Raw genomic sequence first — 21,986 nt, forward strand, 5'->3', positions numbered from 1 at the left:
AAATGGTGTGAAGATGTTAATGTGATTTTTATGAAATAAACCCAAATTCAGTACAAGGACAAAATGTTTTATTTATATATATATATAAGTACAGAAAAGACATTAATATAGATTTTAATACTTAAAGTGTAAACACATAATTTAACACAAAATGAAGATGATGAGAGGATTTAATCTTCTGTTAAACAAAGAGTGACCTGTTTAGGAAAATTATTCAAAGTGTAAATATCCAGGACGAAAAAAACAAAACAAAACAAAACAAAACAAAACAAAACAAAAGCTGAAACTCTTATAAAGTGCTAACATGTTGGACCGATGATAAACAGGTTCCTTCTCTCTGAACGTATCTCCATATCTTCTTTAATATCCTTTCACTTGGTTTGAGGGAATTTTACTCTAACGGAATTTAGTCATAAAGCACCAAATACGTCTTGGTGGAACGTTTGGTCACAGCTTTAACTTCAGGCTGGAAACAAATGGCCTGAAAAATCCACCAGGTTTATCAGGGTCTCTGATGCAGGAGGAAATAAAAGTGAAAGAGTTTCTGAAATGCAGAAAGAATAAAATCCTGAGTTTTATCCTCAATTTTAAATGTTGCATGTGGCTATTGTACAGATTGCACAAGAAACATGACACGTGGTCAGGTACAGAAATGTTTAAAACCTCACGTGTGTTGAACTTTACTGCATGAACATCAGCGTCCACAGCACCTGCACCTACAAGGCTGAAAACATCCAACAAACTCCACAAAGTTCTCCGTTTGGCACAAGATGCATCATGATATTTGTACAATATTTACCTAAGAACCTTCTCCTGTCGTCTTCTTTTATTTAAAATGCTTTACAGAAACTGAACCGATGATGAACACCAGACATCAAAAGATCTCAAAAACTCTCAAGAACATGCTGTAGAGAACTCGTCGGTTCTCCGTGCAGCTCGTTTGTAAAGCATGCAACACCGACACACATCATGTCAGATGTTCTCCGTGCTGGAGAAGCTCGTGTCTTAACTTCCTGTTACAGCTGGACAACAAAATCGATTGAAATATCCCTCTGATCTCAGGACTGATGCAGAAAGCGCCGCTGTGTCCAACGCCTGACAGAGAGATGAACTTCGACCCTGAATCGTGCGTCTGACTGGCAGTGTCTGAGTGGAACTGTGAAGATCCCTAGAAAGAGCGTCTGTAAAAATACTGTTCAAGCTTCAAGTTTTTTTCACACAGGTTACGGCTGTGATGTGGAGAAGCGGCACCAGGCTCGAGCTCGTCTACATCGCAGTGGATTTTTGTCTTTGCATTGATTTGCATTGAGTTTTCTTTCAGTAGTGTGTCTGAGATCCAGCGCCCTGCTCTGGGCACACACACACCGCTGAAATCATAACAAAAATACTAAAAAATATCAAAAATCATACTAGAGTCTTAAAAAGCCATTCTCAGAACCTTCATCACACTGGAGTCGGTTCTGACGGATCACAGCACCGTCTCCTGCGCTTTAGCGTCCATGAGGAACGTGTCCAGCTGTGAGAAGTCCACCACGGCGTCACTCTTGTTTACGGAAATGTCTTTGACATGGTCCTCGTCACTTTGGTCCTTGGCGAAATTGACGAATACCTGAAGAGAACAAAAAAAAATCAAGAACTATGTTGAACATTATAATGAACTGTAAATATAATAAATTTCAGAACAGCTGCAGAAAAGACTAGCTTCCAAACACGTTCCACTGAGAACCCAATCTGACTGAGAATCTCTGTTCAGGTGTAGACGTCTAGAACATTTAAAGCTCTAAATTAAAGAGGAGTTCTAGATTTAATCTTCGTAAACTTCTAGAAGTGAAATTTAAATGTTTTATTGGGCTTTATAACTGAAACTCAGCTTTGACTCTCAGAGGAAAATGTTCACGATGGAACAGTTCCAGCTTTATAAAGAGATCTACTTGAAAATTGCGTAAATTACTGGAAACCAAACATTGTAAGGTTCTACACGGTGCCTGAAGCACACTTAAATGTTCTGGGCTTTCTTATCGAATAGTGTACATTAAATGTTTTTGTTAAAGGATTTAATTGAAATAAAAGTGAGGTTCTCTGGATCTTTGAGGGTTCTCAGTTTACTAAATGGGTTTCACTCAGAACCCATCCAGTTCCTTACTTGGTCTAGTGTGGTCTGTGAGACGGAGTAGTCTTCGATGTGGAGCTGCTCTTTGTTCTTGGACAGGATGCTGAAGATCCGAGCAAGTGAGGAGAGCGATGATGGAAGCTGATACTGCAGCATGTTCCTGTGTTTCTCCTTCAGCGTGCTGCCGGGTAACTCATACTCGATCAGCTCCATCACCGGCTTGAGCTGAGGCTCAGAACCTGCTACGCGCAGGATGATGGTGTAGCCATCACCAAACCTGCACACAGAACACTGATCACACTCTGCTCTGTAGGACATAGAGTCAAAGAACCCAACAGAAAACAGACCTCAGGACTTCACTCCTACCTGTTCTTTAGATGCTGAACACTGCCCAGGCAACGGAACCTGCCATTGACCATGATGGCCATGCGAGTGCACAGAGCCTCACACTCCTCCATACTGCTCCCAGAAAAACAAACAGAATTGTGAAGAAATCAGTCAAACAGAATAAAACTTAAACATGAAATTAAACATGTTCTATACAGAACCTTACTGAAAACACAGAAAATGAAAATCTAGAGCTCAAACATTCAAAGAACCCTTGAGGTACCTTTATTTTTTAATCTAAGACAAAGCATTTTTAAAATTCTGATTCATTTCTAATAAAAACATTTGGTGCAGAAAGCTCATTGACTGGGAATATAAATCTCCCTCTGGTTCCCACCTGTGTGAGGTCAGAACGACAGAACGTCCCTCTTTAATGATGCTGAGGATGCCGTTCCACAGGGCGCGTCGTGCTTTAGGATCCATACCAGTCGTGGGTTCGTCCTGTTCCAAAACAACATGAGTGACGCATAAATTCCCAGAAAATCTCAGGAAAAGAAACAGGTCTGTTTATCATCCAGACATTAAGGGCCAAAGGGTAAGTGCGAGGGCAACACACAGGGCAGGGGGAACTGTCTGATTCCTGGAAGCTGGGTAATGACCTTCGACCCCTGGACCTGAGCCAGAGCACTGTGCTCTCCCTGAACTCTGAGGAGCTCTAGATGTTCTGATCTATTCATTTTTAACACCAACAAGGTTTCCACTCACCAGGAACACCACGGGCGGACCTCCGATCAGAGCCATGGCTGTGGAGAGTTTGCGCATGTTTCCTCCACTGTAGCTTCCTGCAGATTTCTCTGCGTACTTCACCAGACCCAGTTTACGGATCCCCCATTCGGCCACCTGCAAACAGCACCACGGTCCAGAGAGAGGTCAGAAACACAGTGTGATGCGCTACACACCACCAGCTCAAGCAGAACTTGTTCTAATGTCCAGCTCCAGTGCAACACTGACCTCACACACTTCTTTCTCCGGCACACCTCGTAGAATGGCGTAAAACTCCAGGTGCTCTCGGCCGGTCAGCAGGTCGTTGATGGCGTCAAACTGAGGACAGTAGCCCATGTTCTGATGAACCTCATTGATCTCCGTCAGCACGCTGAAGCAGAGTTTAGATTCAGGGTTTTTTTGTAATAGAAATCACTGAATTTTACATTCTGGTCAGAAGGTGTTGATTATCTATAAAAGCCATGGTTGATTGTTCTTGCTTAGCATACCTCTTGCCAGCTAAATAAGCCTCTCCGCTCGTGATGACTGAATCTCCAGTGAGCATCTTGAAGGTACTGGTTTTTCCAGCACCATTTACACCAAGCAATCCAAAACACTGCACAGAGAAACGTCACATTTAACATCACAGGTTTCATGAAAGAAAACAATTTTTGGAGTTTGCAGAATGTTGTACCTCTCCACGTGGAATTCCCACACACAGTCTGTCCACTGCTGGCTTCTGCTTCCTCTTATAGACCTGTGAGAACATCATACCATCACATTATTGCTCAGAGATCTTATCTTTACTGTTTACTGCATTGCTCATGCATTGCAGAAGAAGCAGAAGGAATCTAACCTTGGTCAACTGTCTGAGCTCCAGGATGTCAGTCTGTCCACCTCCACCCAGAATCCTTTGCCTTTCCCTGGCAACATCCTCGTCCTCCTCGCTGATCGGCTTCAGGTGAGCATTAATGTCTCTGCAGACACAGAGGATTCATCAGCACACGTAAGCACAGGAAAAAGATACCCAATGAGGACCTGAGGAGTTACCTGGACTTGATGCAGAAGCGATACTGTATCAGCACAGTAATGCAGAAGAAGACAACGCCTTCCACTGCCATGGCGAAGAGGTTCTTGCCCACCATGTCCCATGCCAGAGGAGAACGGAACCGATTCTCACCTGAGGATCCAGATGATTGAAATAATTTCTAAACCTCCAGAACTTCACAGAACTGCAGCCAAGCTGCTCTAAAGCGAACCTTTCACAGAATGCACATGAAACTAAATCAGTAGAGCAAATCTTACCAAATCTTTCCAGAGCATCAGCCATGGCCTGGTTCTTCACCATGTCGATCAGCCCACGTCCCAGGCAGAAGTGAGGGAAGATCAGGAAGACATTTTTCAAAATATCATTGATGCCACCAATCTCCTGCATCAGGACACATCGGAGGAATCAGTTATACTTTTATACATTTCTAAAATACAGCAGAATATATAAGTACATCAGTCACATGCTTACAGAGAGTGGATCTGTGCATCATTCACACTTACGTTACTACCAAAAAGCTCCAGGACGAAGGTGGACACACTGCCGTTGATTCCAATGAGGATGTTGACGCTGGTCAGGACTACGTAGGCCGTGCTGGGGATTTTAAAGAAGAACGATGCTGGATACATCAGAGGAGTTATGGACCAGCTATACAGAGAAACACAACAACACAGACTTAAGACTTTAACCTCCAGAGGAAATACAGATCTAACAGCAAAAAGATGGAAAATATCTCTTTGAAACCTGAGCTTACCCATAAAGGAGTAAAAGCAGAGCGAGGACAGGCAGGTTGGTGGAGGAAACATAGGCCTCCTGCTGGAAGCAGACGAAGATGATGATGACGAGGGTTGCAGGGACGATGTAGTTACACTGAAAAAAAAAGAAGAAAAGGTTATGATAACATATCAGAGCGAGGAGATTAATATAAAACTCTGAAGTGATCTCTCACCATATCCCACACAAAGTTGGTGAGCCAGTAGAGGAAAGGCTGAACTCCGCTGATGAACTGCATGTGTTTGGCTTTATTCACTCTCTCCTGAATGAGGAAGACCACAAAGCTGGCTGGGACAAAGGACATGGCGAAGATGACGCAGATGGAGACCAGAACATCGACAGAGGTGGTCATCCTGATGGAAAAAAAAAGATGTCATATGGAGGTCAGAGAGACATGTGTGCACTGTATGCAAAGATTCAGGTTTCTGTAATGAGGAAGATGTTTACTCACAAGGCCACCTGAGAGAGCTGCTCTTTTGTCAGGTTTAGTGGGTGGTTAAACGCTTTGATAGCAAATTTAGCAGGGTTTAGCCCAGCAGGAAGGCTGGCACGCAGAATTCCATTGTTCATCACATTGAGGAAAGCAGCAATGCTGTGCCAGCCTTTGTTATTAAACCAGATCTGCACATGGAGATGAGAAGATGATGGAAATTCAACAGGTTAGATCACAACCATGAGAGAGAACCTACTCTGAACTGCTACAGTTTCTTAGATGTTGTTTGGATTCATTAATCTATTAATCAGGCACAAGATTCATGATGAAGCCCTTCATATTCCATCAACCACACTGACCTTGACGTTATTCTTGGAGTCCAGTCCATTGATGAAGCTCGATAAACCTCTCAGAAACCTGTCTGCTGCAGTGCCCTGTTCCCAACAACACTACATCAGTATTCACTTAAACATTAAGAAAAGAAGCTTTACAGAAATCTGGGTGTAGATTTACAGCCTTAATGACCATCCAGAACAAAGAAGTAAACATTATACTAATAAACAGTGAAGAAGGAGAAGGTCAAGACTAGCTGAAAACACTCACTCTCTCCAAGTTGAAGCGAGTTCGCATGTAAGTGATGACCTTGGAGATCTCATCTGAAGGAGGCAGGTCTAGTGAACTTCTGGCACCCAATGAGAATCCACCATATCTGTAATCAGCCAGTGAGAAAGAAGATTTAGATTATGCCGTCTAGAGAAGACCTCACACATGACCAAGTTCAGTAGGATTTTACTATGATGGAAATTTGATCCAAATTTATAGAAAAAACTGTTTGTTCTTATCGTTAAGATGTTTTAGTAGATTCACTTTTAAAGTATTAAGTATAAAGGACGAAGTACCTGAACTCATTCACCCAGAGCTTGTTCTTCAAACTGCAAAAGAACATGTAAGAACCAGCTGTTAGAACTTGACCCACATTTATACACACATTTACTTCAGCCCTCATCCCTCAGGGTCACTCCTTTACTCTTTCTCCTCACCTCTTTCCAATGATCTGTGCATAAGTCTTAACCAGGTAGTCAGAAATGTTCCTCCCTGTGAGGTTCTGCAGTGTGTTTCTGCTGCTGACTTGGATCTACAGATCAACAGGAAGGTTTTTATAAAATCCTTCAAATTAAACATAAAGGAAGCATCATTAGACTTTTTATTTTTACCTGGGGTGGAGGCAGACCTCCTGCTCCTGGTGGACAATCTGGTAGCATCTTCTTCTTTTCCTCACAGCTACACTCACAGAGAGGTGACGGGTTTTCCATACTCCAGTTTCCGGTCTGAAACATGTCCGATATAGTCTTGGGAATCTCAGGAACAGTCCACTCACTTTCTCTAATCGGGCACGACCCATCCCTGTTTTATGGAACATGAAGGACAAACTGTTACCTCAAGCCTCAAACTGGATATGAAGAAATGTATTTTTTCATTTGTTCTGATTTGCGGTTTGATCTGATTATGCCTGGCTTTTCCTTTTATGAAGTTGTGTGGGTGTGGCTAAGTAAATGTGTCACAAATATACTTGATCATTTATAGCTGAAAAGTTAGACCTTATTCAAGGAGGTACCACAGTGCTGTTTTGATGTCACTCACCCTGGGGTCCCATCCTCAGCACAGCGCCCTCTGTATGCCGGACTGTCCGTTAACACTCCAAGTAGCTTGTTAGTGTGCACATCCTCTTGCGCATCATTACTGAGGTAAAATACAAGAACTCAGTCAGACTCAGGTTCACTCTGTGTTCTTTAGCTCTGTAGCTTGAGGTTCAGGTGTTTACCTGATGAAGGTGTATTGCTCCTCATACATGCTGGGCTCCAGCTCCAGACTTGGGTATTTTCCAAAAGGTGGCACAATTAGACTGAAGACCAGGGCAATGCACACGAACACAGCTGGAAGAACAATCTGGAAAACAGCAGATGTGGGTTAGGAAAAGGCTCAGAAAGTTGTGTAAAAATTGCAAACTCATGGTTTAGATGATCATCTCACCTGAGCAAAGAATCCTTTCCGAGAACGTCGGGCATACAGGAACCGTTTCCAGAGTAAAGCCACAAACTGCTGCCTCTTCAGACTCCAACCTTTGACCTGGTATGAACCTTTTCCATCAGAGACTCCTAACCAATCTGTCTCACGGGATTCTGGACATGCAAACAAACACCACAAACAAACATCTTCATCTTCTGAAAACTGCCCAGCTTTCAGTTTAAGGAAGTTACCTGTGATATGATGCTGCTAATGAGAAGGTGTTGTTAATGACAAAAGTACCTGGGTCACCATCTGAATCATTGAAGTCAAAGCTGTCGTCCTCTGTGAAGGGCTTCAGACAGCTCTGATGGTCTCCAAATGCATGCCGGCGATGCCTTCTTGGAAGAACAGTGCCATCTGGAGCAAGAAATTGGAACTGATTGGAAAAACTTCCAGATCTCTGTTTTCTAGATCTCTTCACTGTAGTGTTCTGATTATGGATTCAATCTGTCTGATCTTACCTGAGGTTACAGCATCAACTCCATTATCATCTGCAACTTTGAGGAAGATCTGCACCACAAAGAAAAACCTGGTCACAATTCTGTCATTCAGCATGGCACAGATAATTTGTCTACCTAAATACGTTCACTTACCTCCTCAAGCGTGGTGTCTGAAATCCCGTAGCTGGAGATTCCGAGGTCAATGAGGCGATCGTCAATTTCGTGGAAGAGTTCCACAAAGGCACCATCCTTCGCTGCTTCATAAGGCAGCACATAGGTGATCTCATGGCCCAGATCCTCCACCAGTCTGGCTGAGGGAACATGCTTGAAGATGACGTTGGAGATCAGGGAGATGTCTGAAATGTCAAACATTGAAGAAACAGATACTGTAAGATCTTCACAAAGCAGAAGTTCTGATTGGTTTGTTATGTTAAAATCTTACCAATGGTGGTAGTTTCACTTTCATGGTCACTTCCGAGTCCAGCATCAGAGCTGCTTTCAGAGACGCTGTCATCCTGCATGGACAAAATGATCTGTTTATTACACAGTGACTTAGACATGAACTTTAACCAGGCTTTTCTCAGCAGCACTGCTACAGGGTCCTGACCACAAACCTTCTTGAGACTGTTCTTGGAATAGGACACAGTGCTGCTGGAGTTGCGACATGTGCTCAGAGACAGGTCAAAATCCCTCTTGACCAGTGTTAGGTAGTATCCAGTGCCCAGCTGAGTCTTCAGGAACAGGGAAGATCCCACGCAGCACAACTTCCCGTGAGAGATAATGGCTATGCGGTCACCTAAAATGTCAGCCTCGTCCATGTGGTGAGTGGAGAGGATGATGGTTCGACCTGACAAAGATGAAAATCAGTGTAAATGGCCTGACTGATTCAGGCTTTGAACAAACAGAACAAAGACATATAGACACTGTCCATTTAGCTAGCTTCCTGCATGAGCAATGCGACAGTGACATAAGAAACAAGACAGAGCTGTCAGCATCATGAAGATGTCCTGGAGATGTCCAGCATGAAAAACTGACTCTGTATCGTGAAACCTACTATTAGTCACTAGCCAACCTCGGGTCACCACTCTGATTAAAATTCCCTCACTCTGCTGACCATCTTACACAGACATTATGGTTATATGTTTTAAATTGTTAGTAAAATATTTGTTTCCTGTACCTTGACGATACTTGAGCAGCAGGTCCCAGATGCCCCTGCGAGCGTATGGGTCAACCCCTGCTGTGGGTTCATCCAGGATCACAACCTTTGAACCTCCAACAAACGCCAAAGCAACAGAGAGCTTCCTTTGCATTCCTCCTGGAATACAATCAACATCAGTGATGCTAATGACGTAAAGGACCATTGGACAGATTTTTTTGGGGGCTTTCTAGATCTTTCACGTGTGCTTACCTGAAAGCTGACTAGTACGAGATTTGCGTTTGTGAGGGAGGCCTAAATCTGTCACAATCTGATCCATCTCAGACCTCACCTTCTCCTCTGACAAGCCCTTCAGGCGAGCGTAGAACCAGATGTGCTCCTCTACCGTCAACCTGCAGGCCAAACCAGAACAACAAGTTTCAGAACAACGTTACTGAGAAATTCACTGAGTTTAGAGATAAACATCAAACTGACGTGTGGTGGAAAATTAGCTGAAGAAAACCGTACATGCTAAACAGGACATTGTGCTGTGGACACACTCCTAGGTTCTGACGGATGGCACTTAGGTCTGTACGGATGTCTCTGCCCATAATGTAAGCGGTTCCAGATGTGGGAGGGAACAGGCCAGTCAGAATGGACCTGGTGGGGAAAATCATCAGTCAGAAGAACTGAAGATAAATATTTAAATTTTCCTGTCCTCTGCCAGAGTCTTGCTCTTACATGGTGGTGGTCTTTCCTGCTCCATTGTGGCCCAGGAAGGAGGTGATCTGACCCTCATAGAAGCCTAGAGTGAGGTCATCTACTGCCAGCTTTTTACCATGTCTGTACACCTTCACCAGATTCTCGATGTAGACGCCAGGTTCCAGATCAGCTGGTACCTCCTCAATGCACACGGCTTTGGGAAAATCAGATCATTTAGATTCTTACAGTCATTTATCTGAGCAAAATCTATATGTAAAGAAAACTATAAATACCTTCTGCATTTTCTTTCTTGTTGGTGGTGGAAGCTGTGGTCCATCCACATTTCTCCCCACACCAATAAGACTTGGTGAGGGGGAAATACCAGGGACGGGGAATGCCATATTGACCTGGGAGAAATGTCCAAGAGGTCAGCACAGCATAAATCGCCTGACAGTGAATCATCAGCTGTGAAACACATGAATGAACTGAGTCCAGAGAAGCTGAGGGGTTACCTGGGAAGACAGCCTCGATGTACCAGGTCATGACGCCATACAGCACAGCATCTATTAGCATGAGAGAGATGGAGGTGGTGAGGCTGTAGTTGTCCTCCTCCATGGGGCTGGACAGCAGGTTGTCCCACTGAATGCCGACTCCCTGCTCCTCAAACAGCGCAAAGTACTCACAGCCAAAACCAAAGGCCACCGGAGACAACAGGCTCTGAAACACAGGGATGTTAATGAACACACATTATCTTCTGAAGACCTAGTGATAACCTGATGAACACCTTTCCTCTGATTAACATACTACTCACCACGACCACTTTAGCCCCGAATCCGACGTAGTCCTGCCAGGCCACACACAGGACGTAGGGCAGGTAGAGGGTGAAGTAGATGATGCCCCCGCAGGCAGCTGCCAGGTTTGCCCGAGAGAACAGCGTGCTGATCAGGAAACACTGCATGATGGTGACGATGGCGAAGGAGACCAGGAAGAGATAGACCACACCCGGGTCACTGTAGGGCAGAAGGTTCCCCATCTGTAATGCAGAAAGAGATACAGAGGATCAAACTCTAATTATCTTTATTTTAATTCATTTATTTTATATTATTTATCTTTACATTTTTATAGCAAACATTTTAACATCTAGCACGATGCCATGAAAATCTATCATATAACACTTATGTATTCTTTTTTTAGGAGGATAACAAAGAGCCACACCTTCAGAATCAGGACCAGCAGGGCGGCGCTGATGAGCAGTGGGATCAGGCTGCTAATGAACCAGCTCAGCCACAGGATCCCATTATCCAATCCCATAATCCTCATGGTCTCCTTCAGACGCGCCTCTTTTTCGTACACGATGCCTTTAATAATGATGGCCACTGAGTACATCCAGGCCAGGGTCATGAAGAGGGGCATGGAGCGACTCATCACACGCAAGAAACTACACACACACACACACACACACACAGATCATGAGAACAGATAGGATTAAATAAAATAAAGACAGAAGATGACAAACATGAATGTAAAAAGTTAAAACGTACATATCGTCCACGTAACATGGATACGGCATCTGCTGGACGTAGACTCCGGTTCTTTCCTTGCTGCCTGTCAGAGCCCGAATAATCCCGTGTTCAATAATGTCCTGTAGGTACGAAAATCCTCCCCAGATGTAGCGCAGATCCTCAAAGGGGTCAGCACGAGGACCAGGGTCCCAATACCTGAATGTAAAATAAACATTTATAAGCTGAAATAAGTCACAAATAAACAGCTGGACTTTAAGTTCTGGTCACATGACCTTGATGTCTGAAAGAAACAGAACAGTTCCCTACCCATCCTTGATCTTATTGGTCCGCTCCACATTGTCGATGTCCATGCGGATCTTGTAGCTGACATCATGAGGAAGCTCGGAGGAGTCGGCCTGCATGTCCGGGAACACGATCCCAGCCCAAAACTTCTGACTGTCCAGCAGCCGCATGGATTTATTCACCAAACGCTCCTCAGTGGACACCGGCTCCAACTTGTCCAAATTCACACACTGAAGATTGACAAGAAAAAAAACCCGATTAAGGAGCACAGAAAACAAAACATTTGAGCAGGAATGTGATTTTATCGTTAAAATTTATCTTCAAACCATCAAGAATCAAGAATAAAATTAAAGTGACTTCATTCAAAAGTCTGATTCAGATACGTCTCACGGCAATGTTGGTAAATAAACGTGCGTGTTTACCTCCATGAAACGTGAGATGGTGAGAATGGCCTGGTCCGTCTCGTTAAACACATCTCTCCAGGTGTAGGCTGTACCAGGCTGCATGTCCTCAGAGGCTTTAGACAAGAAGCGTGAAATATCCTCCACTCGCCAGTCCGTTCCTTTCAGCCTGTCCTTGAAGAACTGAGCGCTGGCATTATTCTGGAGCAGAGTCTACAGAGTGAAGACATCACACGATCTAAACCTTCTACTCCAAAATAATTTCTGTGCAGTCATAAGCTCACATTAAGAAGACGAAGACATACAGTGTTCTATCATGTGTGTGTAATATCTAATAGTAAGCTGCACTGCTGTTACTGAGCACTGTGTGGCGCTGTGGAGTTTATATCAAAGTTAACTCACTCTCACAAGATCCACTTCTTCACTGTTCTCCATGAAGTCCCAGACCTTCACCCTCATCTCCTCCCACATTCCTCCCAAATCCCGCAGCACTCCCAGATCCTGGAACGTCTTATTCACCTGGGGAGGGGTAGACAGAGAGAGAGAGAGAGAGAGAGAGAGAGCGTTAGAGAGATTAATGTGCTGCATTAATATCTTAATAGAACTAATGTATTAATCCTCTGTAACTGAGTCGGACCTCGTGGATGATCCTGCGTGTTGCAGGTGTATCAGGTGTGTATAAGATCTTGCCCATAAGCAGAGGCTTCAGTGCTCTCCAGATCATCCGTGAGATGGGACTGGACTCCAGATTCCTCATCATGTTGTTACAGTATGGAGCTGAAAGAGCAGAGGAAGAGAAAACTCCCAATGAACAGAAATACTAGCAGCAGAATTTTATCATTACAGTTTATTAGAATTCCACTCTCGCTGGGTTTTAGGCTGGTGTTACATCTGCGATGCTCTGAAAGTCCACTCAGTGTTACTGACCATCAGTGAGAGGAACAATAAAATATTATTCATCAAATTAACTGAAAGACTCCTCAGTTCACATTAACGAGCAACTCCTGCGTGCTAATAATTAATTGCAAAGAGTAATTCTAAGCAAAGCAGATGTGTTCCATGGCTCCAGATGTGTCTGATGTTTTAATGCAGATATGCTCCAGATGTGTCTGATGTTTTAAAGGATGAGTGAATTTACACACACACACTTACTGGACGTGTTGTCGTAGGCAGACACGGGCTCGTTGTCTCCGTCGTTTTGGTTACCGAACAGAGCCTGGTAGTTGTTGTCTTCGTACCAGTTGAGGGATTTGATCTTCAGGCCTCCGCCCTCCGGATGTCCACACACGATGCGGGACACGGCTTGGTACACGTGATTGGGTGAGTGTGTGATGTTCCCGGTCAGGAACAGGATCTCCTCCCGCATGTCACGCCAACTCTTCATGCTCACCAGCTGCCAGGGAGATTCAGGAATCATCGGTTACGGACACGGAGACGAGGGATAAACCGTTAATAATGAAGAACAGGAGAGCTGTGAATGACACCAGATCTCCTCACGCTGGACATTAACAACACACCTGTCTACTGAGCTCACCTGAAGATACCAGAACACTTCTATTAAATTAATGAGAATAATTATTATTTCTGTGTATTTTATTCTATTTTTGTGTGCTTTATTTAATTCTTTCCTCAGATTCCATCCATCGACTGTCTATACCCGCTTTATACCTAACTAGGGTCACGGAGGTCTGCCAGAGAAAGGCAGGGGTACACCCTGGACAGGTCACCAGTCCATCGCAGTCCTCAGATTCTGTTTAGTTTTATTCACTAGTTTATCAGTAACTGAATTAGCTCTTATCTCTTTATACAGAAAATAACCACAGAGAGAGAAAAATTAATTTTTCATCGAGAAATGTTTTAAACTTATAAACTTCATAAATCAGTAGGTTGTGAGTGAGAGTGAAGTGCGGCATTTGGAAATGTTCTTCATAATGACATAGTTTTGGCAATTTCCATGAATTATGAGCAAAATATTGTGTAATTACTATATCATTTTCAAACATATCATTAAGAGAAAACTGAACTGAAGGTGGAGCCACTGAGTGAGGAGCAGGGTTACTCTCGGACACCAAGCAGGAAACCAACATAAGATGCTAATGAAGCTAATGCTTTATCAACACATTTCACATGTACTGTGTGTGTGTGTGTGTGTGTGTGTGTGCGTGATACTGTCTTCACTACCTTACTGCGATGTGGAATAAACAGAAGAAGCGCCTGAGGTTACTCCAGGTCAAGCTGCACAGGATCGTATCTGTTCTGTATCTGAATGTTTTAAAACTCTGGTGTGGTTTAATCTGAAACCATCTCTGATTATTAAAACATAAAGTTTCCTGAGTTATTCCTGCTCTCCGCTGCACACACTCCATCCTGACCGGCGGTCTCTCTGTGATGACACGTCTCTCTTCACACGCAATCCCACCTACTCAAAGACACCAAGCTGAATCAGGCGGTCAGATCCAACCACCAACAGCAGCTACTATAAACACCAGCCTTGTGTTCCGTGACAGAGCCACGCAAACAAGAGGCAGGAACACCAGCAGCCTGGAATGACCTGGAGTAACCTCCTGTCCTGCAGCCTCACCACGAGGTTACTGTAGTTCAGCGAAAAACCGCAGCGTGAGAACAAAAGAGAAGCTGAAGCAGGGGAATTGTTTCTGTTTCTCTTCTAGAAGCTGACAGTGTGATGTCTTTGTCACGGCTCATCATGTGACACAGCTGAAATATTGTTCAGAAATATTGTGAAATAATACAGTTGAAGCAGTGATCCCACGCCTGTTTGGGTTCTCTTTGTGTTATATAACGCACACAATCGACACCTTATAGTGAAGAAAAACAGCAGTGACTCTGAGTGACCCGGTGTTCAGCGAGCTCAGCTGATTAACTGTAGAAGAGCAGGATCTGGCAGCGTCTGAGGCTCGGTAAATCACTCATGACTTTCTGACTCAGCTCCGGTTTCCAAACGCCTGAGAAAATCTGCCAAAGCCGAGTGCGTGTCCAGGGAACCCTGAGCTCCGGCCAGCCGGAAATATCAAACCCATTCTCCTGCCCTCAGCTGCTGCACAGCTCACAAATCTACCCTGACCACCACAACACGCTTCTAATATTAATCTAAGCACAAAACCAGATTGTTTTTCTCTGCAATTGTGTAGAAAACATTTTAGTGGGCGGAGCTACAGCACATATAAACTCAAGCTGTGATGTCACAAAATAAACTTAACAGCTTTAAACTAATCACACCACCAGGTTTAAATAAGTGAGTGTGAAAATGAGGAGTCTCTGAATCTCGGGTCGAGGGACTAACGTGAGCAGAGATCGCATTATTCTGATGTCAGCGATAATAAGGGTGATGTGGGAATTTGCATATCCATTCGTGCATATCCTGGCATAGTTAATGAGGCTGAAGGTCTAGAGATCCTCTGAGGCTGTTACTGGATCTTTTTAGTAAAATATTAAAAATAACATCAAACTGAGTGAGAGGTTACGAAAGCTCTGCTCTGATAAACACAAATACACACCAGTGGCTTCTGACCTACATACGGTCAGAAGGAATGTTCTGGAAATTGTACCGGACGTATCACAAGTCTCTCTCTGCTATTTCATTTAGTGTCCAGAAGAGGAGGAGGGATATTTTTGGGAGTTCTCACCTCAACAGCCAATGATCCCAGACTCTGGAGAAGTGTATCGGTGGCCAGAGACACGTCCTGGACCGCTTTAGGGTTCGATCTGACGTCCTTCTGCACGGAGACGAGAGGAGAGTCAGACACACAGAACATTCATCAGTTTAACATTCTGTTCGTTGTGGAAGAAGAAGAAAGGGTTGTGAGGTTTACTTCACCATTGTGACCTTTACATAATGAAAAGCAGCAGAAGAAAAGAGTTCAGAGTTCAGAGTGAGTCACAACAACATTCTCCAGGTTTTTCCACAGAAACATGAATTTACTAAATCAGACCTCACTGTTCCTACACACACACACACACACACACACACACACAGTGTGTGCGGTAAATTCCTTCTGAGTGCTCTCTCTGTGATGATTTGTGTGATGTAGTCATTTCTCATAACCATTACACAAAGAGAGCATTGTAGGGAAATGACCCAGTGGTCACTCACTGGCCTGCGTGATTATGGCTAACGTCATCATATATATTTATTATAATATACTTCATTCTTCTGTGTTTATGTGAAGTGTGATAAATCTAACAAAACTCATTACAGCCTATGTCTCTGTGATTGAATTGTTGCCATGGAAACGATAAGGTATCAGAGTGAGTGCATTAATATAACCCTGAGCTACAGTCAGAGCTGCTGTTAGAGAGAATTAATCACCACCTGATCCACCAATCAGAGTCCAGAACTCAGCAGCAGCTCTGGCCTGGAGTTCAATAATAGATAATTCCTTCGCTCTGGTCATCTTACCCGTATGGGTTTCAGGAAGTCAATGTTGGACAGGAAGTGGCTCTCTGCGCTGTTCAGCCAATCAGCAGGCGCCTGACAGATGATTTTCTGCGTCATCTCGGAGACGTTGCGATCGGCGATGTTCACAAACTCCTCCAGAGAGGTGGTGTTGCACAGATCTCTCAGGTGCACTCCAAACCCTTTAATCAGCACCTGGTGAAGAGGAAATAATCATCTATCACTCATCAGTGACCACACAGTGACCAGTCAGAACACTCAGCTCTGTGTTTCGTGATGAGCCTCATGGCCTCTTGTGGAGACAGAGAGAATGTTCTGTAGCACATCCTCTACTCTACTCATTATTTCTGTCTCAAGGCTACAGAAATATTTCTGCCACAAACAGAAGGTTCCATGTTCCAGCACTAGGGTCATTTCAACTGCTGTCCCTGTGTGCAGCGTCTCTGTGTCCAGATGTGCTGCACTGTCACAGCCAGGACTGTTTAAAGAAACATCTCAGGTGTGTTTCTACTGCAGAGGAGTTTACAAGAACTTTTTAGGTTCCTTCTCTGGATCCCAGAAATCTATTAGCCTCCTCAGGATGTCCTGATTATTTTTTTTATCCTGTTTTTATCTGACACTAATTCAGTTAAATGAAGCTGATTAATTCAGTTTAAATGTTAAGTGAAGCTCCAGGAGCTTTAACATGAAGGAGCTGAGTTCAGGGTTCAGGAGGCCATGGTGTGGACATTTATTGTGTAAATGCAGCCTCTCTTTCATTCTGTGCCCCTGCGTTGACCTCTCGTCCCTTCCCCTTGTCCCCTCGTGCCTTCCTACCCTCGTCCACTTGTCCCCTCCCCTCCTCCCCTCGTGCCCTCCTCCCCTCCATTGTCCCCTCATGCCCTCCTCCCCTCTTGCCCTTCTCCCCTCGACCACTTATCCCCTCCCCTCATCCCCTCATGCCCTTCTCTCTTCCTCTCCCCTCACCCCTCTTGCCCTCATCCCCTCGTGCCCTCCCCTCGCCCTCTCCCCTCACCCCTCTTGTCCTCCTCCCCTCGTACCCTCCTGCCCTCCCCTCGTCCTCTCCCCTCACCCCTCTTGCCCTCCTCCCTCCTCTCCTCATGCCCTCCTCCCCTCATGTCTGGTGTCAGTTCAGTGAATTGCAGCTTATCTGCCTCACACTTTGACCTTGTGTAACAGAGCGGTCATGTACGTATAGGAGGATGAGTAAACAGCCCCAGGGCTCTGAGTTTATTATATAAAACTCTTCATATCTCCTTATTATATTGACACAAGCCTGGGCCGGAAATATGTTCTGATATGTAAGTGTGAGTGAACAGAAGTGAGCAGACAGACGTGTGAAAACGAGGTGTTTATAATCCACTCTTACTTTTTCCAGGTTGATGTTGGCGTCCACTATCTGCTCCACGGAGTGTTTGCTCAGCGTGGCGTTCTGTTCCAGGAACTCAGATAGGGTCTCATTATCACGGAGGAAGTCCTTCAACTTAAATCCTGCAAAAATAAAAAAATGTGTTTAAATCCACAATCTTCGAAATCTGTCTAAAAAACAAAACCCGTGTTACAGAATTATATTTATTTTATTTAACAGCGCCATTAGTGTATTTATTTTAATGCATTTATTTTAAATAACAGCGCCTGGACACTTCACCACACGGTAATGAGATATTTAATAATGCAGACTATTGTAATGATGACAGTAAAAACAGCGTGGTGTTGAGGACAGACAAAAGAGGAAGAACAGAGAGGGAGACACTGAGACTCTGTTCTCCAGGCAGAACATTCCGGAAAGACTGGAAACCAGTTCCAGCCAGAGTGAGGTTACTCTAGGTCATTCCTCTTTCAGCAGCTCTTCATTGTTCTGTACACGAAGACAATATGTTCTCATTCAGGAAGAATTTAACTGTCTAATATTTACTAATTCTGGTGCTTCTTTATAATCAAATAGATTATTAAATAAAACACTGAGGTAAGATTTAAACAGAAATCTTGCTCAGACTTTAGAGAGAAATCCCTTGAGACTGCACAGCTTCCTGTTTGGGACTGAAGTCTCCCGCACACCTCGAGAATCAGGACCCAGGTGTAAAAGCACCGCTGTGGGGCAGTTAATAAAAATCACTCAGCGCTGTAGAGACACTCCGACTCCCAGCATGCTCTCTGTCCCTCAGAGCTAACAGACACGCTGTGAGTATTTACTGTAATTACTGAGATTACTCTTTCAGCCTCATTTTGTTCCTAAAGTACTGACCACTCACTGACCACTCCTTATCAAAAGTCTTTTAATCATCTGAATCCTGAATACTGAGTCCTGGACATCAGCCAGTAAACACAGACTAGTGTAAAGAGAAGGACGGACCAGGATCTGCCCCCTGCTGTGAGGAGGAACTCTGTACGGTCTGCTCTGCTGGACACATGGACAGGAGCTCAAAAAAGAACCGAGAGAGATAAAGAAGAGGCGGAGTTAAAGGACCTGAAAGGGGAACGGGTCGCAACCAGAATCAATCATCTGAGCAGCGGAGCAGGAAACCAGTGAGATGGTGTGGGAGGGAGGAGGGGGAGAAAAAAGGCATCATGGGTACTCTTAATGGATCTCTAAATGGAAAGAGGAACCTTATCAGGAATTTAAAAAAAACAACTCCAGAACCCAGAAGCCTTCTGAAGAAATTTGGGAAATTTAGACACATTCTGAACCAAAGAGCTTCCTGAAATCTCGTGAAGCTTTACATACGCTTTCAGCAGAAAAGCCTCCTGAAACCTTAGGTGTATTTCAGTGGCATTTTCAGGAACTCAGGAACTGTCTCAGGAACTATTAATCAGGGATCTGAACAGGAACTCAATTATTTTTCAGACATTTTACCATTGAACCAGAAGCTTCAGCTGTGTTTCCTGAACACTGGTCCAGATGAACACACAACACACTCTACAACCTTCTACCTTCTCTACTGCCTCAATACTACTGCTACCATCTACTGCCAACTATTTGTGTGAGTGTGTGTGTGTGTGTGTCTGACTAAACGGTCTGCAATAAATGAGAGTGTTTACAGATCTGCATGGTGTCCTCAGTGTCCTGTTCAAGAACCTCAAGGCCTTTTAAAGAAAAACAAAGGAAAGAATGTGAAGACTGCTGATATGTAAACTCTAAACTCACTGGAGGTGTGTGTGTCTGCAAGGTGTGTGTGTCTGCAAGGTGTGTGTGTCTGCAAGGTGTGTGTGTGTTCTTCAGAGGGAATGCGTGACCATGCTGCATTAGAATCCAGGAACCCTGAGGACACCGAGAAATGAAATGATAGAATGTTAAACTTTTTCTGATTTGTTGCTCGGAGCTTTCTGACCTCAGACAGGAAGCAGAAGAGGAAGTAAATCTCTCTGCATCTCTGTGGTATGTGTGTGTTTCGGTGCTCAGCTCACAGACTGGAGGTCTCCACATGTTCCAGAGAAATGAGCAGTGTGTTCAGAGCAGGTTATCAGAGCAGAGTGTGGCTCAGACAGATAACACCTCAGAGCTGGAGGTGGAGCTCCACAACACTCCAAGACCTTCATATCTTTATATAGTGAGTGAAGTAACGATCACGTGACATGCTGCTTTACTGTCTCATTATTAATCCCTGTTATCACACACGCTGCTCAGACTCAGTGTGGTGTTCAGATACCTGCAGCGTTGCTCTGGAGCTTCCTCAGAGCTCGGACCAGTCCCTTGTAGCCTTCAAAGCTCTTATCGTGTTGACTGTAGACGAGCATTTTCTTGACGTCGGTCAGAAGCCGAGAGATACTGTAAGGAACAGGGACGATAAAAGAAATGAATTTCATCTCAGTGCAACTTTCCATCGTGTTTCTCTCAAAGTTCAGTGGAATACATTCCCATTTCCAGACTTCTGGTCACACTGTGCCATGCTTTAAAGGTAACACTGATGCCACGCTGACGTGGCATGAAGATCAACATAACTCAATACACAGGTTTCTAAGAATAGTTTCTTCATACAGGACAGAATTAACACATTTCTGCATTTTACTGCAGGTTTATTACTCATTTATAATCAGTGAGAAGAAACCAGAACTTTAATGAGCGCTGGACCTTGAGGAGAAACTAAGATCTAAACTGTAGATGAGTTTCCACTCAGTGAAGGTAACAACTAGAAGATTGTTAGTAAGAACCCTTGAGAAACATCTGTCTTCTTCTGTAACCACATTACAGTACAACATTCACACTATTACTGCAGATTTCCTCATGAAGATGAATTATGGGAATCTTACATGGAGTTGTTAAAGTTGCCCACTGCCCCAGACGCCTCTCCTGGAGTGGGGTACCTAAAGCAGGGGTTGTTGGCATTGCAGATGATTCCCTGGACCCAGGGCAGAGTGCCCGCTGAAGGCATGGCCTTGTTAGGAAAGTGGCCTGAAGAAGGACAATAGAAACAAACAGAGGTGAGTGTAATGTTTACAGTGTCAGAATGTTCCTCCTGTACAGAGAGATTAAGTGCTAAAGAGGCGTTATCAAAAATAAAACCCAAAGTAAATAAGTACACTTGGACCTCAGCAGCTCCGTGCAGCTCACTGGACAGGTTTAATGGACGAGTTTATCAGGCTGCACTTGCCAATCCAGCCAGGATTTACACATGACATCACTTTCTAGCTCTTATTAACAAACAGCTAAAGACCGAGGAACCTTCTGGAAGTCGTTTTTAACGCTACATCACAGTCTGAAGTCAACACTGAACTGCACCATGGTTCTTCTCACACTTCACATGTACAGTATCAGCGTCAGGTTCTAGCTCAAACTGGACCTAATGACCAGGATGTTTATTCATGGTGCTGAGTCATGTGTGATTGCTCTTCATGGAGCTGTTTTGACATCCTTGACTTTTTTTGGCGACTTGGGTCATGGTCCAAACAAAGCAAACAGTGGATTGACCCAAACAGCCTGAGTTCAGGTCACTGAACACACAGAACACACTCGATCCTGTTCCACTCACTCACTGCTGCAGGAAATCCAGCTGTTCAGAGTGTCTTTATTTCTAATTCACAGTTTTAATAAAGAAGGTGTGTAAAGACGGTTCAGCTCAGAGAAATGAAAATAATATTTATCACACTGACAAATTAACATGAACTGTTGTTAAAATAAACACAAATCTGAACCAGTTTATAAGAGAAACACTCCAGTCTTCATTATGTTGTGTGTTATGAAGGTAAAGAATGAGCTCTGTATCTTTACACAGGTAATAAACCTGATATTACACACCTGTGTCTGTGATACGCTACTGAATAATGTCTTTATTGATCTGTTATAAAAGATCTGCTCTGATTTCACACACGACGAGCTGCAGAAACGTCCACACGCTGATTCTCAGAGCCGCATCACGTGACTGCAGGTTCAGCTGAAACCAGATGTGGCTCAAGGCCTCAGAAAGATGGACAAACAGCGTCCACTTCCCAGAACTGGTTTATACAGAACAAGCCCCAAAGCTCACTTACATTCATGCTGCTCATAGGGAGGGTAGTGGAGTCGCACAGATATCAGAATAAAGAAGATGAAGAGAGGCCAGATGATCTCGATCAGCAGCTGGATCTGAGACA

General features: G+C 44.0%; 1 protein-coding gene across 1 annotated transcript in view; it reads right to left on the reverse strand.

Annotated features, from left to right (window-relative positions):
• Window positions 1–51: 51 nt before the first annotated feature.
• The window catches only part of abca1a (ATP-binding cassette, sub-family A (ABC1), member 1A), a 27,129-nt gene continuing 5,194 nt past the window's right edge, over window positions 52–21,986 (reverse strand). Inside the window, exons 3-50 of the mRNA XM_058384368.1 lie at window positions 21,885–21,978; window positions 20,667–20,808; window positions 20,066–20,184; window positions 17,788–17,909; window positions 16,422–16,613; window positions 15,649–15,738; window positions 13,157–13,397; window positions 12,642–12,781; window positions 12,407–12,523; window positions 12,026–12,217; window positions 11,628–11,833; window positions 11,340–11,516; window positions 11,014–11,236; window positions 10,610–10,831; window positions 10,311–10,515; window positions 10,092–10,205; window positions 9,838–10,012; window positions 9,625–9,756; window positions 9,370–9,509; window positions 9,139–9,276; window positions 8,576–8,808; window positions 8,404–8,476; window positions 8,115–8,317; window positions 7,983–8,031; window positions 7,762–7,878; window positions 7,486–7,634; window positions 7,277–7,401; window positions 7,096–7,194; window positions 6,669–6,858; window positions 6,495–6,589; window positions 6,354–6,386; window positions 6,058–6,163; window positions 5,814–5,888; window positions 5,473–5,642; window positions 5,197–5,374; window positions 5,002–5,117; window positions 4,751–4,895; window positions 4,505–4,628; window positions 4,250–4,379; window positions 4,056–4,176; window positions 3,894–3,956; window positions 3,709–3,815; window positions 3,449–3,590; window positions 3,203–3,337; window positions 2,835–2,938; window positions 2,477–2,569; window positions 2,144–2,387; window positions 52–1,609 (exon numbers count right to left, since the gene is read on the reverse strand). Coding sequence (XP_058240351.1) covers window positions 1,469–1,609; window positions 2,144–2,387; window positions 2,477–2,569; window positions 2,835–2,938; window positions 3,203–3,337; window positions 3,449–3,590; window positions 3,709–3,815; window positions 3,894–3,956; window positions 4,056–4,176; window positions 4,250–4,379; window positions 4,505–4,628; window positions 4,751–4,895; window positions 5,002–5,117; window positions 5,197–5,374; window positions 5,473–5,642; window positions 5,814–5,888; window positions 6,058–6,163; window positions 6,354–6,386; window positions 6,495–6,589; window positions 6,669–6,858; window positions 7,096–7,194; window positions 7,277–7,401; window positions 7,486–7,634; window positions 7,762–7,878; window positions 7,983–8,031; window positions 8,115–8,317; window positions 8,404–8,476; window positions 8,576–8,808; window positions 9,139–9,276; window positions 9,370–9,509; window positions 9,625–9,756; window positions 9,838–10,012; window positions 10,092–10,205; window positions 10,311–10,515; window positions 10,610–10,831; window positions 11,014–11,236; window positions 11,340–11,516; window positions 11,628–11,833; window positions 12,026–12,217; window positions 12,407–12,523; window positions 12,642–12,781; window positions 13,157–13,397; window positions 15,649–15,738; window positions 16,422–16,613; window positions 17,788–17,909; window positions 20,066–20,184; window positions 20,667–20,808; window positions 21,885–21,978 — 6,741 coding nt within the window. The 3' untranslated portion in view covers window positions 52–1,468. The remainder of the gene's footprint in view (window positions 1,610–2,143; window positions 2,388–2,476; window positions 2,570–2,834; window positions 2,939–3,202; window positions 3,338–3,448; window positions 3,591–3,708; window positions 3,816–3,893; window positions 3,957–4,055; window positions 4,177–4,249; window positions 4,380–4,504; window positions 4,629–4,750; window positions 4,896–5,001; window positions 5,118–5,196; window positions 5,375–5,472; window positions 5,643–5,813; window positions 5,889–6,057; window positions 6,164–6,353; window positions 6,387–6,494; window positions 6,590–6,668; window positions 6,859–7,095; window positions 7,195–7,276; window positions 7,402–7,485; window positions 7,635–7,761; window positions 7,879–7,982; window positions 8,032–8,114; window positions 8,318–8,403; window positions 8,477–8,575; window positions 8,809–9,138; window positions 9,277–9,369; window positions 9,510–9,624; window positions 9,757–9,837; window positions 10,013–10,091; window positions 10,206–10,310; window positions 10,516–10,609; window positions 10,832–11,013; window positions 11,237–11,339; window positions 11,517–11,627; window positions 11,834–12,025; window positions 12,218–12,406; window positions 12,524–12,641; window positions 12,782–13,156; window positions 13,398–15,648; window positions 15,739–16,421; window positions 16,614–17,787; window positions 17,910–20,065; window positions 20,185–20,666; window positions 20,809–21,884; window positions 21,979–21,986) is intronic.

Source organism: Hemibagrus wyckioides, linkage group LG29 (genome assembly GCF_019097595.1).
Source record: "Hemibagrus wyckioides isolate EC202008001 linkage group LG29, SWU_Hwy_1.0, whole genome shotgun sequence".
Taxonomy (NCBI): Eukaryota; Metazoa; Chordata; class Actinopteri; order Siluriformes; family Bagridae; genus Hemibagrus; species Hemibagrus wyckioides.